Source organism: Palaemon carinicauda, chromosome 8, assembly GCF_036898095.1.
Source record: "Palaemon carinicauda isolate YSFRI2023 chromosome 8, ASM3689809v2, whole genome shotgun sequence".
Classification (NCBI taxonomy): Eukaryota; Metazoa; Arthropoda; class Malacostraca; order Decapoda; family Palaemonidae; genus Palaemon; species Palaemon carinicauda.
Genome location: NC_090732.1, coordinates 41,305,775 through 41,325,310, shown reverse-complemented (window position 1 = coordinate 41,325,310; position 19,536 = coordinate 41,305,775). Strand labels below are relative to the sequence as shown.

At 42.4% G+C, this 19,536-nt stretch overlaps 1 protein-coding gene across 2 annotated transcripts in view; it reads right to left on the bottom strand.

Annotated features, from left to right (window-relative positions):
* Nucleotides 1-19,536, bottom strand: part of Exo70 (exocyst complex component 7) — a 394,184-nt gene that overhangs the window by 49,786 nt on the left and 324,862 nt on the right. For both annotated transcript variants that reach the window (XM_068378599.1, XM_068378598.1), the window contains exons 13-14: nucleotides 17,533-17,644; nucleotides 10,803-10,936 (exon numbers count right to left, since the gene is read on the bottom strand). In XM_068378599.1, the coding sequence (XP_068234700.1) occupies nucleotides 10,803-10,936; nucleotides 17,533-17,644 (246 nt within the window). The remainder of the gene's footprint in view (nucleotides 1-10,802; nucleotides 10,937-17,532; nucleotides 17,645-19,536) is intronic.

Genomic DNA, 19,536 nt, shown 5'->3' with positions numbered 1-19,536 from the left:
AGAGAGTTCTAGCGAGGAAGAAATGTCCACGCCCTTCAGCCTGAAGGCCAAGCTTAAGGCTGAGCGATAGCCTTTCACCGCCGAGACAGAAAGGCGCATTTCCTCCCGCAGATATACGAGAAAGTCCGCTATTGCTGGAATAGTGGCATCGAGTGGAGAGATACCCCTCCCACGACACCAACCACAAAAGACTCTCCACTTCGCTTGGTAGACTACCTCAGAGGACCTTCGCAGGTGCCGAGACATTCTCTCCGCAACCTGTTGCGAAAAACCTCTCTCCGTGAAGAGATGCTGGATAGTCTCCAGGCGTGAAGCCGAAGCGAGGCCACGGCCTTGTGAGGGACGTTGGAGTGGGGTTGTCTGAGAAGCTTGTGTCGTGGAGGAAGTTCCCTCGGAAGCTCCGGGAACCATTCCACGTGATGCCATAGCGGAGCTACCAGAGTCATCGAACAGTTGACCGATAGTCTGGTCCTGTTGAGCACCCTTCTCATCAGACAGAACGGTGGGAAGGCGTACACGTCGATGTTGTCCCACCGTTGCTGGAAAGCATCTTGCCAGAGAGCCTTGGGGTCCGGGACTGGGGAGCAGTACAGAGGCAGCTTGAAATTCAACGCTGTCGCGAACAGGTCCACGGTCGGGGAACCCCACAAAGTCAGGACTTTGTTGGCTATCTGAGGATCCAAAGATAACTCGGTACTCACTATCTGCGAGGCCCTGCTCAGACTGTCGGCGAGCACATTCCTCTTGCCGGGAATGAAGCGAGCTGATAGTGTTATCGAGTGGACTTCGGTCCACCTCAGAATCTCTACTGCAAAATGGGATAGCTGCTGCGAAAAAGTGCCTCCCTGCTTGTTGATATAAGCCACTACCGTGGTGTTGTCGCTCATCACCACCACGGAATGACCCGCCAGGGTCCGTTGGAACTGTTGAAGAGCCAGAAAGACGGCCTTCAACTCTAGCAGGTTGATGTGCAGGCACTTTTCTGATTCTGACCCAAGGCCTGAGGTCCTCTGGTTCAGAACGTACGTCCCCCACCCTTCTTTTGACGCGTCCGAAAACAGTGTCAATTCCGGGGGGAGGACGAGAAGACTCACTCCCTTCCGCAGGTTCTCGTCGACCAGCCACCACCGCAAGTCCGTCCGTTCCAAAGATCCTATCGGGACCTGAATGTCCGGGGAATCGGATCCTTGATTCCACCGGGACTTGAGCCGCCACTGCAGGGATCTCATCCTGAGGCGGCTGTTTGGAACCAGACGAGCCAGGGAGGACAGGTGACCTAAGAGACGCAACCATGATTGGGCGGGGAGTTCTTCTCGCCTGAGGAAGGGTTCCGCCACCCTCCTCAGCCTTGCTATCCTGTCGTCTGATGGAAAGGCTTTGTGGAGATTGCTAGGATCAGCCAGTCGTCCAGATAGCGAAGGAGAAGAATGCAGTTCCTGTGCGCCCAAGATGAAATCAGGGTGAACACTCTGGTGAACACCTGAGGAGCTGCGGAGAGACCGAAACACAGCACCTTGAACTGGTAGATCTTGTCGTCTAGGCAGAATCTCAAGTACTTCCTGGAAGACGGATGGATTGGGATCTGGAAGTACGCATCCTTTAGATCCAGTGTGCACATGAAGTCTAGAGGTCTCACCGCAAGTCTGACCGTGTCCGCTGTCTCCATGCTGAACCGAGTTTGCTTGACAAACCCGTTCAGGGCTGAGAGGTCGATGACAGGTCTCCAGCCTCCAGACGCCTTCTTTACAAGAAAGAGTCGACTGAAGAAGCCTGGGGAGCCGTCGACGACCTCCTGGAGAGCACCCTTCTTGAGCATGGTCTGGACTTCCGCCCGAAGGGCCAGCCCCTTTGCCGATCCCATGGCATGGGAGCTCAACGACACTGGATTCGCTGTCAGGGGAGGTTGAGATGTTATGAACGGGACGCAATAGCCTTGGCCGATCACTGAAACCGTCCAAGCATCGGCCCCGTGTTGCTGCCACCTGTGCACTCAACGTTGAAGGCATCCCCCCCACAGGTGGACACGCAGGGGGACTGCCACTCCTAGGGTTTGCGGCCGCTCCCTCTAAAAGTCTTGCCTCCCCTGGAGGACTTATCGCCCCTCTTGACCTTGGCTGGAAAGGGCTGGGGCTTAGACACCACTTTCTTAGCTGCCGGTGCCTACTTTGGAGCCTACGAGGCTGCTGCTGCTGTTGCGGAGGAGCTGGAGGCTTATAGGGCCGAGCTGTAAGGGCCCTATGGAGGAGGGAGTCGTGCTAGATTTCCTCCACCTCTCAGCCGTTCGCTCCACATCCTGTGGCTCGAACAGATTCTCCCCAAGGAGGGAACCATGTCTGAGCCTACAGACATCCACGGCGGGGACCTTCAGGTGGAACCTCTCGGTCACCGCATCGCGCCACTTCAACACCGAGTTGGCCCACCGGGTGGTGACCTGGTGCGCCAGGAACTCGATGGAGTGGGTGCCCAAGAGTAAGAAGGTTTCCAGGGCCTTCCTATTGGTCTCCTTAGACAAGTCCTCGGAGCGCAATAGGATGCCCAGAGTTCCTAGCCATAAATCCAGCCACAAAGTAGCCTGCATGGCGCACTTCGCGACCTTCTCATGGCTCAGGATCTCCGACGCCGAGAACAACACCTGCCGGGCAGAGAGATTCTCGAGGGGAACTCCCTTAGCCAGCTCTTCTATGGAGTGATGGAGAGGAAGAGCGAGACTGGACTCACCCAAGATCTCAAAATACCTCCTCTGTTGGAGACGAGGAGGTGGGATGAGTTTGTTCCCGGCAGAGGAACGACTGGAGGAGGCAAGAATCGCGAGCTGGGCGTTGGCCCTGGCTCTGGCACTCTTCAATCCCCGAGACCAAGGCAGAGCCGCACTGGTCTTAGGGGCCTTCTGAACATTGAACACTTCGTCCAAGACCGTGTCCTTGCCTTCTCGGGGGGCGATCACGGGGTCCATGAACCCGCTGAGTTGCCTCATCAGGCTCAGGACCTGCCAGAAGGCATGTTCAGATTCCTGCTGATCTCCTTGCGGGCTGGCAGCTAAGTCTCCCGTCCCCGGAATCTCTTCCTGGGGCGAAGCGTGGACGTTCCCCCGGGGAGCAGCGGGTTCCTGGCGAATCCTTGAAGAGGATTTGGGGATGGTCTTGGAAACTTGGGTTCCCTCCTGGGAGGGATACAGGATCCCAACAAAGAGGTTCGGAGAGCCCCTTTCGCACGAGACGATTCTCCTCCATGAAGAGATGGCTCCCCCCTTGGTGCCGAGGGGAAGACTATCGCTTCACTGGACTCACCCGAGGACGGAAAAGCCTCGTCCATGGGAGAAGGAGAAAACACTTGCGAAGGGGAAGGGGCCTTCCCGACAGACCTCCTAGGAACCAACTTCTCCCTGGGGGAAGTCACCACGAAGTCCACTCCTCTCTTTCTCTTCAGCGTAGGTGAAGCAGCCGTTGGTTTGTTCCCCTGATCGGCGAGTGCAGGCTTCATAACCCTCACTAACGCCCGCATCAGAGGACCAAACCATTTTCAAAATACTGGAGGTTTAAAAAATTATCAATGGCAATAAATTATAATCAAGAGCGAATTCAAATATTTATTTTACATAAACAGAACTATCACTGAAATATGTATTAAAGAAAATGGCTCAGGATCGTAGATGGTCTTATTGCTTCTTGGTATTTAAGAGAGGTATCCGTCCTTATGAAGACCGATGATGCGACCTCACTAATAACCCCCAATACCAGAAAAGTCCTCAGGATCTATAAATGTCATAAATACGCTCTATTAATAGAGAGCAAATATATGAAAATATATCAACAAAACTATTTAACTGCCAGTTAATATAATAAATGCATGAAGCAAATATGAACTCGAACGAGCAGAATAAAACAAGGCACTTCACAAATATAAGTAGTTAAACCAGCAATAAATTCTAAATCTTAAATGAAAACAATATGGTTGGTCCTTTGGATGATATTTTATGGTTCAGGTTAAGGAGACAATTCATTCAAAGTGAATGAGTAACTCGAGTGAAATTTACAAGGCACAAGCATCAATGTGGTTTGCAACTTACCTCCACTCTAAGCAAGCCTCTCTAGGTCAATTGCAGCTGTCGTTGTTAATTAAAAAATCGATGCAACTCCATGGTATAGTAGCCTCAAGAAGTAATCCAAGTGCTCGCACTTCCAAGCAGGATCATCCTCGACCAACGGTCACACTAGTCACTTAATGCTCCATATTAAAATTTATGTTGGATTGGTGAAAAATATTAGTGAAGAGTTGACACGCCCTTCTCAGCTGCTGAGTGAAAATGCACTGCCGTCTTCAAACGCTGGGACTAGAAGTAAACTTTTGAGGTGAAGTAAAGGTTTTCGTTCAGTCTCAAAACTCGTATTAAAATTATCATTTTAAAGGAGGAATTTTATGGTTGCAAACTATTGATGCTTTCACAAACTTAAACATAACATACTGAAACTGAACGTGTCTCCAAAGCAAGAACACAAACTAACCATTATAAAAAATTTAAACTTTTCCCAAAAACAAAAAAGAAACTTAGAATTTTGAAATAAGCAAAGTAGAAAATCAAGGACCATAAAGGGTGGATACTACACTCAAAAGTTAAAAGTTAAAAAGAACAAAGTGAAAAAAGTTTCATTTTTTTTTTTCAACAAACCAAGTCTGTTGTTCCACGGACACAGAGTCCGAAATTCTCGCTGGAGGGAAAGGGATCGGGCGATCCTTCGGAGTGGACACCACTGGACCTGCCTGAAAAGGAAGGGGGGAAGAAAGACGCACTGACCTCTCTGAAGTGTCTTCCCTGTCCTGCACAATGGTCCTGCGCTTTGGTGGAGGCGATCCTGAGCGCGGTCTGGAGACACGCGTCCCTGCTGCTGTCACTGGCTGTGAAATTCGGCGCGAACGGTGGTCGCGCGAAGGTGAACGGTCGCGCGGGCTCGCAGGCGAACGGTCGCGCGGGCGCGCAGGCGAGCGGTCGCGCGGGCTCGCAGGCGAGTGGGCGCGAGGGCGTATAGGCGAACGGTCGCGTGGGCGAGCCGGCGAACGAATGCGTTGGAGCGTAGGCGAGGGGACGCGTTGTCGCGCGGGCGAGCGAGAACGCTCCGAAGATCGCTGGCGACGTTGGTCGGGAGACCTGTAGCGCGTGGGAGAGTGATTGCGAGCAGGCGATCGGTGGTGCGCTGGCGAACGCTGGCGAGCAGGCGAGCGATGGCGCGTTGCCGCATGGTGACGCGTTGGCGAGCGATAGCGTGTAGGTCGCGTTGGTGAGCGATAGCGCGTAGGTCGCGTAGGCGAACGCCCGCGCGAGGGCGAGCTAACAGAGGGCGACCCATGTCCTTCCAGATCTTCTGGGCGACGGCGCGTAGGAGAACGCATGCGCGCAGGCGACAGGTCACCCGGGCGGTCCGGAGATCGCCGATGTTCAAGTGATCGCTGACGCGTAGGAGAACGCTGACGAGCAGGCGATTGTTGAATCGGCTGTGATCGCTGGCGAGCAAGAGGGCGACGCGTGGGATCCTGTGAAGGAACAGTCGGCGCGGCGCGTTCACGAACAGGAACAGGAGGCGCGAAGGCGCGTGGGCGCACATGTGTTTTAGAGACACGCGCTGGCGAACGTGCGCGATGTTGTGCAGGAACAAGCTGAGGATCGCGAGGGCGCTCGGGAGACTGATGGCGCGCAGGGCGCACAACAGGAACTGCAGGATATTCAGAGATCATAGGGGAGCGCTGGCGAGCAGAAGGGCGATGGTCCTCAGAAGAGCGCTGACGAACAGGAGAGCGCTGACGGTCAGAATAGCGCTGACGAGCAGGAGAGCGCCTGTGCGCTAACACTGCAGAAGGGCGAGCAGGGGAACGCTGGTGCACTGGGCGCTCTTCAGGAACAACAGGTTGAAGGATGTCCTCAGGAGAGCGCTGGCGAGAAGAGGGGCGAACATCAGGAGAGCGCTGGCGAACAGGAGATCGCTGACGAACAGGAGAGCACTGACGAGCAGGAGAGCGCCTGTGCGCTAACACTGCACGCGTATGGGAAGACTCCCTTTGCCCCGAAGGGACCGTTGCCCGTCGGGTGACGAGGTCAGGCTGCTGAACATTTGCCCCAGAAGTTGAAGGTCTGGAAGGCGTAGGAGACCGATCCCCAGAGAGGTCTAATGAAGCTGGAGCTGCAGGCTGTTTACGGCGAGGAGAGTCCCCTTCGGAAGAAGGAGAAGATCCAAAAAGGCGCCTCTTAGCACCCTTATAAGGAGACGGAAGGCCCTTGCGACGTAGCGGACAGTGAGCCTTACGGCGAAGGCGGCCACGGGGAAGATCATCAGGACCATCAGTCCTCCGATGGGGAGTCTCAGTCAAAGCACTCCCCTTAGTGGGAAGCTGGACAGCAGAAGAGCCCGTAGGACTCCCTTCCCCCTTCGAAGGATGTACGGAAGGGGGAGGAGAGCAGTCAGCACCAACATCCCCAACTGCACCTGCAGAGGATTGCCCCGCCCCATCGGAGGCCTCTGCCACCACGACGTCGACGATAGACAGAGGATCTACCTCTGCTATCTCCGGCGACTGCTTAACGGCGGCCCCCAACTGGACAAGGTCAATCAGGGCAACCCTGGAGGGCAAGCCCTTAAGCCTCAGGGAAGCCCAAATCTGTAAAAGATCATCGTTAGACAAAGAATTATCAATAACCTCCCCCGGGGGAGGAGGAGGAACCGCCCCGCTATGGGAGGCGACGCCCTCTCCCCCAACCCAAGGTCGGGAAACAGAACTAGGGCCTGCGCTCCCACTCGGCCGACTCTCCTTAGGAGCCGAACGAGGGGGAGCTTCGGAGGAGGTTTGGGCGGCGGAAGAAGAGTCCCGAGAACCTTCCTCCTTCAAGGCAAACCCGGAGGGAGAACGGTCTCTCTTGGACTTCTTACGCCGGCGGCCAAACCTCTCCCACTGGGAGGCAGACCACTCCCTGCACTCACTGCACTTATTTTCCTGATCACACCGTCGGCCTCGACACTGCAGGCAAAGAGTGTGAGGATCAGTGTCCACGGCCGACATAAAAGTACCACAAGGGCGGCCGGCAATACCAGAGCACATAAGCTTAGTAATCATAAAGGCGGTCAACTTCTAACACAAACTGAAAGAGAAAGCAGAATAAGATTAAAGGCTGTCAACGAGGACGATGGACAGACACGTCTGTTCATTGCCGGAGCCAAAAGTGAAGTGAAGCAAATCACCAGTGTGTGGGGGGGAGGGGTAGCAAGCTATCCCTTCCCCTACCCCCGCTAACTAGCGCGGGGGTAATTAACCCTCGTTAAAAACTATTGGCTCGTCATTTCAGCTACGCTAAAAGGTAAACTCAATGTAAATAGCATGGTTTGTATTTCGGTTACGGAACAAATTAAAGATGGTAGTTGAGTGCAAGCTAGCAATCAGGTAGCCTTGGCTCTAGCACCAGTATTGATTCTCGGAAGTGTTAACATATGTCTGATGTATTTCAGCACATTGATACACTGACTATGTAGCAGGAAGATAAAATTTCTTTGGTATTTTCTAGTATTGGATTCCCTGTTCTATACTTTCACAGTTCTTGGAGATCACATAGCACATTCCCAAAAATAGAATTTTTTCTTATCAAAACACCCCTTTATTATTATCATCATCATAAAGGACAATATGATGTTATAACTACGGTAACATAAAGTATTCAGTACTTGTAATTTTCACACTCATCAGTTTAGTGTAGTACAGTATAAGATTTTAATGTACTGTACCATATTATCACAGAACAGTACCCTTACTGCTGTAGTTTATTTTATATTTAAAGCACAACTACATTGCTTGGGTGAATAGTTACAAATGAATAAAAAAGAAAAAATATTTAGTTTATATCACCTACTGTATTACACCGAGGAATTTTCAAAAAAATGGTGGATCCAGAATATATCAACTATGGATAAGGAGGTTCCACTGCATTGCAAAAACATTACAGACATTTAGAGTTCAATTAAAAGAATTCGTTGCTGTGGCTCTTCTCCCATCACAAAGCATTAACATGAAAAATAATGTTCCATGCTAAAGCCATGTTGTCACGGCAGTTTTTCATTAAAAGGAGGTGGGGCTATTGTAGCACGATCTCTTGTACGCTAGCCATCCAAAGTTCTCCAGGGAAAGTCAGCAAGATACTTATAGTAGTTCACTACTGAAAGTTAATACATGACAAAGTACCTGTCTATATTACAGACCCCAATTCATGTATCTTAGTTTTATATAAAATTACCCTTTATATTTGTTAAGATAATACCTAATTATAGATGTCTACAGTTCCTATTTCCCAATATAATAAATGCTTATGCGAGCTGAACAGCAGGTTTACTCAGTTCGCCCTCCGTCCTGAGAACAGATGTTTTTGCTCTCATTTAAGATTTGGCTCTATGGAATACAAGTATGCATTCAAGTGGGTGTTGAAGGATTCAAACTCCCTATCAAAATCTAAAACTTTACTAAATTTCTCCGAGTCCAGTCACCCTTCTTTACCTACCATTTTGATATACAATTATATGGTGTGATTTTAATAGGTTTCAAGTAAAGGGCGAAGTAATACCTTTAAAAATAATTGATCGAGCAATTAAAACTAAGATTAATACTTGAGGAAGAGATGCAGACAAACAATTTTCATAAATATTGTGAAAAGTCCTTGATCAATCATTGAACAGGAATGCTGTATATCCTTGATGTTGATAAGGTCTTCCACTGCTTTTCACACTGCATATTGCTCATTTATTTTCAAATCCCCACTATCGAAAGTCTTCAGTTTTCTCTTGAAAGCCTTAATATCTTCAGTCTTTGTATAGTCTCAAGGCCGCATATTTAAAGGCTCTAGAGCCTACAGTAGACCATATATCAAAGTTCTAGTAATTCAAAACCATCTGTAATTATTCTCGTGTCTACATGATTTGTTGGTCAACAAACCATTGGTGGGGGCTAATGGCCTTGAGGTACAGTCCGGTAAATCTGCGCACACACATGATTTGTTGGCTGCACACTATGAGGCAAATCTGTTAGATATTTTGGATGTCCGGTTCTGATAACTTGATGGGTTACAGTACATATTTTAAACTCAATTCTTGCTTAAATAGGCAGAAAGTATAAATCTGTTTTCAAGTCACAAACTTATATATTTACTTGCTTCAAATACTTTGTTTCTAAACTTATTTTAGATTTTTTCTTCAAAATATTTATCCTTATTTCCTTATTTTTTCCAGACACTATAAATGTTGAAATGCCAAAGTCAGTTTCCGTGGGAAGTTTAATTATATGAGGAATTGCTAATTAACTCTTAACATTTATTGAATCTACTATAATTTTATTGCTGCCACTAGTTACTACAGGCAGACAACCCGTTTATCATTTGCGGAAATTAGGTTATTCATTTTCAAAGCCGAGTCAGAGATCGTCCAGTGTGCTATGTTGCCAAAGAGTCCAAGAAAATTTACCTTATCTTTAGAATTACAGATATAGAAAAAAAATATCTGGAAATTTTGAAAGAAAACCTCTAGTCTTTCATGGAATCCACTCCTCCATCAAAGGCACCAGTATAAGCACATTTTCAAATGTCCCCTCTCTACCCCACCAGAATGGCACTATGATGAGAGAAAGGCTCAAATGTAGGCAAACTCACTTTTTAAGACTGGTAGCATGGATTATAATCATTCCCATTCTAATCAGGGAAGCCAAACAGAATGATGAGAGCCATATGTCAAGAAACTAGTCTAACCCTAGAATCCATGAGCCAGTTTTAAGATATAATCCTTCCCCTGAGATATTAAAATGACTAGTATATTTATACCTCTCCTGTCACTATAACGCCACTACAGTTCCCAATATTGGCTTTAAAAGGAACCCATATCTTAGCAGTAATATCACTTCTTGATAATCAAGATAGTGAAAAGTAATATCAGTAATATCACTTCTTGATAATCAAGATAGTGAAAAGGAATATCAATATCAGTTGATAATCAAGATAGTGAAAAGGAATATCATTAATATAACTTCTTGATAATCAAGATAGTGAAAAGGAATATAAGTGGTTGAACATCAAGATGAGAGAAAGGTGATATTATACAGAGGCTATTGAAACAATAATGAGATGTAAAAAAGAGTGAGGAGAGACATTTTAAGCTGAATTTTTGGGAAGAAAAGTCTTCCCTAGTTTGAAAGCCATCTTGTTTGTCACTTAGCTTCAACATAGAATATTCTACATTCCATTTGAAGCTATTTGAGCTTCTTAGGGCATTATCTTTCAGGTGTACTGTAAACTCTCAAAATAAAAGTGGGATGCATTACAAGAGTGAGTTCTCAAGTTGAAAAATGTTTAAGTTCAATGTGATAAACTTATTTAACTAGTTTAAAACCCCAACCCTTACCCTCCACTGTATTCAGTTTGCTAGGATTTCTAACACTAGTGAGCTAGCCTACATATGTATCAAGAAATTCTGCACCTATCCCTAACCATAAAATACTTTAAAGAGAAGTTTAAATTAATTTAGTTATTGCACACACCAGTTCATCTCTTTGAAAGTTCTTACCTAAGGATTTTACTTTCAAGAAAAACTACAGTACAACAAAATTAAGCTGAACATATTTTCTTGCAAATATTATATCAAGACTTAAATACTCAGTAACTACACACTAAAAGACCCTCTAGAAAATATGTTTAAAAACTCTGGTGAAAAACAAACTAAGCAAAACTCTTCTTTGCTGACTAGATTTATGGTAAATCCTCTATAAAAAGCAGAAAAGATATATGTACATACTTGTCATAAAAAGCTTGGTATTTTGGAAGGATGTATTCCATATTGTCTCTCTTCAAACTCTCCCTCAGTTCTCTATCCGGAATTGAGTAACTTCTCTGTACCTTAGACATTTCTTCAATTTCTCTGTTAAATCCCTGAAAATCAAGAGGCATAGTTTGGGTGCTCAATAATATTGATAATGGGTAAAGAAGGGAGATGGAATGGAAAATATAAGATTTGTACCTTAGTAAAAAATTCAAGAACTTTGTAAACACAATATTATATCGTACATGAAGTTTGGCAAAGATAACCTACTGAAAAAATGTCTAAACATGAACAAGATCCTGAGAATTAATGTATATCTGATCACATCATTTTAAACATAGCACATTCTGGCCACCTTATTTTCCACTGCTATCCATGAAATATTGAGTTTTTATAATAAAAAAAAATATAAATTAAATCTATGTCAATACTCATAGGGATAAATGTCCCCACATTCAACACTGTTTTGTCTAATACACAAAAGTAGGATAGTTTAATAGTGCATGCATATGCAATCTGATGCCACATATATCACCCAATTCCCTTCCTAACTGTTTGTGGTCTGGAAAAGATTTGTGGGACTGGAAGGGGTAATTTCCAATATGGTCAAAGGGTTTATTGAGAGAAACAAGTTGTGTGTTATTAAAACTCAGTTTCGTTCATAACAACCTATTAATAATTTTGTATACTCCCACGTTTATCAAAGAACATTTACCCTCCATTTGAAACAGCAGCTAGTAACCCTGGAAGTCTGTTTCTGTTTTAGTATGATAATGTTGAATGAAAATTATATGAAAAGGAAGATTAAGAATCTAAATCTCTTCCCCAAAGTTAATACTTTGCCCTTTAAAATAGCTGGTCTTAACAAGGCAAATCCAACATTGCATTTATGAGTAAACATTATTGAATAAAAATGAGCAATTATGAACTGACACTGTCAGATCCTTGCATTAAAAATACACATTCATGTTATGCTTAAAAGACAAACATTGAGAGGGGTCTACTTTCATGGGCTAACAATCTTACCTGTTGCACTTTGCAATCTGATATGTTTCTGTAGGCTCTAAGGACTTGCTATAGTCAGTAAAACCTACTTTCTCTGTTGTCCCATAGAGAGTAACAGTCTGGAGTTGACACCAAGGGAATCTCTAGTTATCCATAGCTAGTAATGAATACCTATCATTGGATAAAGAAGAAGGTCCTGAAGTTTAACAAATATGATGCAAGTTGGGGACTTGTCTTCTAAAAGGTGAGTCGATGATCAACTAGGACAGCATTTAACAACACCTCCAGTTGCCTGTCATGAAATACAGTATTTTTTTACATAAGTCCCACCTGCTGAGGAAAAGTGTTTTCCTTTCTATTTCTTTTATCCTGTGACTGCCCTTCCTCTGTCAAAAGGGTGATCATTGCCTCTTTACTGAGGCTGACATGTTAGGGGTAAAATAATAAGATCACATAGATGATGTGTCTGGTATCCTCTGCTTTCTGGGGTTCTGGTGTGAAGACATTCCAGGCCACTGACTCATCCCACTTTTTGCAGACTATAGGATCTTCAGTCAAGTAGAAATGCATTTTCTTTGGCATCTTGTGTATCTAGCATCTTTGGCATGGAAAGTTGGAGACTACCTGGCTTCCTTTATTAGATCAAGGGTGCCAAACAAATCTCCGGTAATGATAAGTGCTCTCTCCCCACTGAAATAAGCTTTTGCTGTAAAAAGCATCAAAGTCATAGGAAGATAAGGTTTAAAGGGTTAAAAGCCGCTCATGAATAGCATAGGTAAGGGACAGGGACATTGTCCTCTCAAGCAGGACAATGGCCTAGAGACTGACCATATATCATATGATCAGCCCCCAAGCCCCCTCTACACCCAAGCTAGGACCATGGAGGGCCAGGCAATGGCTGCTGATGACTCAGCAGATAAGACCTATAGGCTTCCCCAAACCTCCCAACCTTGGCTCACAAGAATGGTAAAGTTGCAGACACCAATGGTACTAACGAGACTTAGGGGGCCTTGAACCCACGACTGGCAAACACCTAGCAGAGACATTACTAATCAGGCCACAACACCTAGCAGAGACATTACTAATCAGGCCACAACAACCCTACGAATGAGGGGGGGATATTAAACATGGCAACTTCTTCTCAGTCAAAGCCTGTACCTACCCTTGAAGAAAATTATTTGTCTTTTTCATTGGGTGGTGCATAAGAAGTGATGTCCCTCACCTAAAATGGAAAAGTGCTCAAATTTCTCTCAACTCATGAGCAAGAAGCCATATGGTGTTGGTATGCATTTTTCTTAACTGGTGGTCTGAAGTCAGCAATTTTTGGGGTTAGTATTGGGAAAGCAAAAGAGAATCTATTCATAGGAGCAGACGTGAATAGTAGAGTGGGAAAGAGAAGGGATGGATATGAAGAGGTACATGGAGCCCATGGCTTTGAAATTAGAAATGAAGATGGGAGTATATACTAAAGATGGGTCAGAGTTTTGAATTGGTATGTATGAAGACCTGGTTTAAGAAATTGGAAAAGCACCAGATAACCTATGAACATGAAAGAGTGGAAAGCCAGACAGATTACATCCTGGTTAGAAGAGCTGACAAAAACAATGTGGTGAATTGTAGAGCGATTTTGAGGGAAGCATATGATAAATTAGTAGGTCGGCCAATGCCATTTTTTAAGGATAGGACTTTGACATTCATACTACTTAATAAGGTGAATTGATTTTTGCCTTCGACCTTCAGTTTTGTGACACGCCAGTGCGATTTATACCAAAAATAAGTGACTTTCAAATATTATTTCCTCTCTTGACCTGTCATTGCTACCATATATGACCTGATATAGACCTCCGACCATATGTAGAGTTTTGAAAAGTAATTTTTTTGCTATACAGTATACAATTTTTTTTCATTATGGTAAAAAAAATAAACCCTATAAATCAGGGGGGAAAAGAAAGAAAAAATGGAAAAAAGGGCATCATTTCATTGTTCTAGATTGGCTTTCTATGTTATATACCAAATTTCAATGCCATAGCTTTAAAACTATGGGAGAAGATAAAATTTGAAGATCAATAAGTATAGTTTCGAGATATGGCCGGTCAAAGTTTTTCTTTGTATTTTCACAAAGACAATATTAATAAATCATGATTATTGTAAATTTTATATTAATTTTGGGGTATTGATTCACCATAAATATGGTATCTAGCATAATCTTATCACAAATGAAGATGCCTTTGCCCAATATCTTGCTTCTTTTGGCTCCTGGTCTCCCCATGCCTTTTTTTCTCTCCTCTCTCTCTCTCTCTCCTTCACTAACTCTGTTAATATTGCCAATATTATGCAAATATTATAGAAAATTTTCTTCTTTTGAATGTTAGTGAGATGCTTTGATTGTCTTTACCTCTTTGTCATGATAAAATTCTTGCCAAAACAAAGAAAAACCGACGTAAAAGCAAGTGAAAGTCAGAGGTCAAACTCAAATGTCTTGTATTTTTACAAAGACATCATTAATAAATCATGATAATTATGAATCTTATATACCTTCATGGGTATTAACACGCAAAAACTATGATGGGCATTATAATTCAATCATAAATGAAGATTCCTTTACCCAATATCTTGCTTCTTTAGGGTCCTGGTCCTTCAAGGCCTTTTCCTATATTCTCTCTCTCTCCTTCACTAACTCCCCTAATATTGCTGATATTATGCAAATATTCTAGCAAATTTTCCTCTTCTGTAAGTTAGCAAGATGTTTTGATAGTCTTTTCCTCCTTTGGCATGATAAATTTTTGCCAAAAAACAAAGAAAATCAGATGTAAAACAAAGGGAATGTCAGAGACAAACTCAAAACTGTACTCTCCTCCAAGGTTTCAGCTCGCACTGAAATAAAATGACTAAGCAGTAAGTACATCTGTCTTGAAGACTCAAGGAATGTCCACAGATGCTATTGCTCACTATCTCTCTGATATTAAAATGTAAAACTTATCAAAATTTACGATAACAGAAGAAATACTGTATTTTCTTGTACAGATCAATATTTTTGCTCAATTGAGGTACTTGTACTAATCATCCTAACACTATGAAAGTAAGAGGAATCATGATGGAATATTTTGTATACACATTCTCTGTTGCCATACAAAGCTCCTATAATATTCAGTTTTCTCTCTATATCCCTGTATAATGGCTTATCGGCCCTTAAGCAATATAGACTGATAATGATAGATTTTACAAAGAGAGACAGAAAACTCAAGAAAAGAAAGAAGAGATCTAGAATTAAGGTTTGGAACCTTAAATGAGAAAAGGGTAAGCAGTTTACAAGGATTGTGAGAGAGATGACTGGAAAGGTTGAACTTAGAGATTGGACAGGGTAACAGAGTAGAAAATATCTGGTTGGGCATGAAAGAAATATGTGTAGGGGAAACAGGAATTAGTGGGAAGAACCAGATGAGATGGTGTGTTGAAAGGAGAAAAGTGGTGGTGGAACAGAGAGGTGCAAGAGTCAGTTAAAAGAAAATCAAAGGGATTTTAGAACTGGAAAGCAAATCATGCATAGGGAGCATTGGGCTAGTGCAGAGAAGAGGAAAAAGATTCTAGGAAGAAAGTAGGTACAACTATTGGAAGAGCAGTAGAGCAATTGAACGAAAGGCTCGGAACAAGAGAAGGAGAAAAGGACATTTATAAGATTTCGAAATTGAAGAAGAAGCAAAGACAGGATTTGGAGTCACTGGCAGTCATCAGGGATAAAGATGGGAATATATTGCAAAGTGATGAAGACATTAAGAGGAAATGGAGAGAATATTTTGAACAACTATTGCAGGAGGGTACACTTGGACACACTATTCTATCTTATTTCTCTTCATTTTTTTTTTAGGAAATGTTGTTTGGGAAGGCTTAATAGAAGGGCCATGGATGCCTGGTGGTTTATGAAGAGGTTGCCTTGATCTTCCTCACATGCAATCATTTTCAAAACCATCCTTACTGTCCTCCCTTCAGTTGAAGTGGCTATCCAAAAGGGTACGCAGACTTTTATGGTGTGTCAGCTCTGCATTGTTGACCAATTTTATCAGACTTTTTATTTCTACTCTCTCGGTTATACAAATCACTTTACATATATTTCTGTACATATTGTTTTTGTTAATATCATTCTTAAGTTAGTTTTTTCGTATGATGAATCTTTTGTATTATTTTCAATTCTTATCCTGTCTGGAGACATTGATCGAAATCCAGGACCAGTACATTCTAGGCTTCGCCAGTGTCGTCTACTGTACTGCAATATTTGTAGTCTGCATATTAATATCCAAGACCTTACAGTTGTGTCCAGACAGCACGATATTCTTTTATGCTCAGAAACTTTGGTTCTAAAATGAGGCACTCATCTGAGCATCTTATTCCAAGTTTTAAGAAATCAATAATTTTGAAAAGGGATGACATTTCTAGGGCAAGAGGAATGGCAGTGTATTTTGGGACCGAGTCCCCTGCTTCACACAAGTCCTGCTATGAATGTATATGTCATGATATTCAGATAATAAAAGTTTGTTGCAGGTATAACAACAACTATTTGTGTTAAATCTACTGGAATCCAGACATGGATGATTCTATTTTCGATTGTTTTCTGACCATTACGGCAAAGAAACAAGATGATGATAGAAAGATCTCTTTTGTTTTTGTTGGTGATTTCAATACTTACCATAGATAGTGGTTAAAATCTGTTTCTCCAACTGATTGCCATGCTTTGGACTTTGCCTCTGAATCAGGCTGCGAGCAAATCATAACTGAAGCTACTCACAGGTCTGGTAATTGCTTAAACAAAGTATACACCGACTTCTCTGCAATGTAATTGTTCAGTGGCCACTTTCCTCTTGGTAAGGGTAGAAGATACTTTCTAGCTATGGTAAGCAGCTCTTCTAGGAGAAGGATACTCCAAAATCAAACCATTGTTCTCTACTCTTAGGGAGTGCCATAACATCTGTACCAAAGTTTTTCCCTGTCTTGGGGTAGAGTTCTCTAGCTTGAGAGTACACTCGGGCACACTATTCTATCTTTTTCTCTTACTCTGGCTTTTTTAAAGTTTTTATATTTTACACATGAAAGATTTGTTTTATTGTTGTTACTGTTCTTAAAATACTTTTTTAACTATTAATTACTTTTCTTGTAGTTTCCTTATTTCTTTTCCTCACTGGGCTAATTTCCCTGTTGAAGCCATTGGGCTTATAGAATCTTGCTTTTCCAGCTAGGGTTATAGCTTAGCAAGTAATAATAATAATAATAATAATAATAATAATAATAATAATAATAATAATAATAATAATGATAATAATAATAATAATAATAATAATAATAATAATAATAATGGAGTCCTTGGGCTTATAGCATCCTGCTTTTCAAACTAGGGTTGTAGTTTAGCTAATAATAATAATAATAATAATAATAATAATAATAATAATAATAATAATAATAATAATAATAATAATAATAACAATAATAATAATAATAATAATAATAATAATAATAATAATAAACAATATGTATGATAAAGCAGCATGAGTGTGTTAACATTTCATGTTTGATGTTTGCTGGATGCAAAATTATTACAGCCATAAATAACAGTTAATACAGCACACATGAGTGTTATAGCTCAAATTAATACTAATTCTTATGCCTACAACCTCATGGAATTTGATAATGTTAATCCTTATGATGAACTTACTGCAAACTTGTCCTTGATAAGCTGACGATCTCTGTCCCTTAATTTCCCAGCCTGAATTACAGATAGAGGAACATCTTCATGATTGACTAAATAATGGAGAACTCTACTCCAGCTGTTGAAAGAATAACAAAGAAAAATTAATTCAATAAAAATTGTTTTAGAACAATAAATTGGTAAATACTTTTCTACTTTATGGAATACTGTAATGAAAGTTCCAATACTTCCTAAGCCCTTGTGGAAATTAGAATTAGAATTAATTCAAAGAACAATTTTAATGCATAAAATATTGTTAAACTTGCTACTTGGAGGAGAGATAATAACAGCTTAAATAAAATAACGATGGCAAGCACATCACATTGACAGAAAAGGAAAATATTAGTTACACTAGATTTGTTGTGATCTGTCTGGTGTTACTGTATATGACTGACTGAGAAAGGGCCCATTTTTAACTTCAAGATACACTGTAATAGGGACTAAAATAGTATCTGAAATCCCTTTGCAAATTAAGAAATATAAGAGAATTAAAAGTCTGATTTGAAAAATATTTTGCTATGATCCTGGCTAGAAATGGAAAAAAAAGCCACTCAAAATGTCAGAGGAAAACTCCAAAGATAGAAGAAAAATATGAGACTTAAATAATGGATATGATAAAAAGAATCTGGATCAGAACAGAGCAGTAAATTTTACAGTAGCAGACTTAACTATTCAAAATCCAGTAATAAGTAGTCTTTATAAAACTAATCAGAATATAAACAATAAATACTCTCCGGTGAAATAAAACAATTACTCCTCAAACAGAAAAATGGTAGCATAAAAAATATAATTTTAATAATAACATTTCTTATTTCTAAACTCACATGATGTTCATGTTGGTTCTTCTTCAGAAGCTCAGTTCAATCTTTAATTGATATTTACCCATAAAATGTAAATTTTTTTTATAATTTTCCCATTTTCTTACTCTTCAATAAACACATCTCGGTTTTAAGCCCCACAAATTCTTGGTGTCTAAAATATTGGCTAGAAATGAGAGACCAATATTATCACTGTTGTAGATCAAAGAAAATATAACAAATTCTTAATAATTTTTATTTTTTCTAGCTATCTTTCCATGAACCACATCTATAGGAGAGTCCTGGGATCCTCCCAGCTCCTACCAGAAAACCATAAAATTCTGGATAGGCCTCCCCCCAAAATCCCCACCTCTCTCAATGCCAGGGATGACCGGGGGTCAGCTTGGGTTCCGACCTGGCCAAGAACTCCATTACAGTCCTGCCAGGACAAACCTAAACCCCCCCCCACATGTGTGATCTCACAGGGAAGGCAGGCGGGCAGTAAAACGAAAGTGGTTTGTGGTAAGTATAGCTAGAAAAAATACAAATTACTAAGAATTTGTCATTTGTTCCAATGCGATACACTTCCATGAATCACACCTATAGGAGACTCATACTTATGCAGTGGGAAAAGATAGCAAAGGTGGCAGACACACCAGAAGGGGAGGAGGGGGAAAGAGGCCATGCGCAACCAACAACTCACCAAAAGACATGACCGAACTCAAACTGGAGAGGTCAGTCAAAGAATTACACTTACCCATGTTGGTTGAATCTTGGTCTGATACTCCAAACTCGCTTGTGAAGTGGGGATAGGGGATAGGGAAGAAACACTCTACCACACTATACCATTCAGCACAGGGTATGATCGTACTCAGCCTCAATTGCATCTGTTGCTGTGCAACCACGACTGAGCCAATCTTGAATATATCTAGGAACTTGTCGACTGTCTCTTCCACATGCCTGCCATACAGACTTGAACAAAACCAATATTCCTGGAGAATGCCAAGGAAGTTCTGATGCCCCTGATCTCATGGGGCTTCGTTGATTTTGGCAGGGTGGCACCCGCCGATTGATAGGCCCTCCTGATCATTTGGACATAGCCAAAACGTGATGGTTTTCTTTGAGACTGGCATCTTGACCCTTCCATTGGGAACAAAGAGGTTCTTGTTTGATA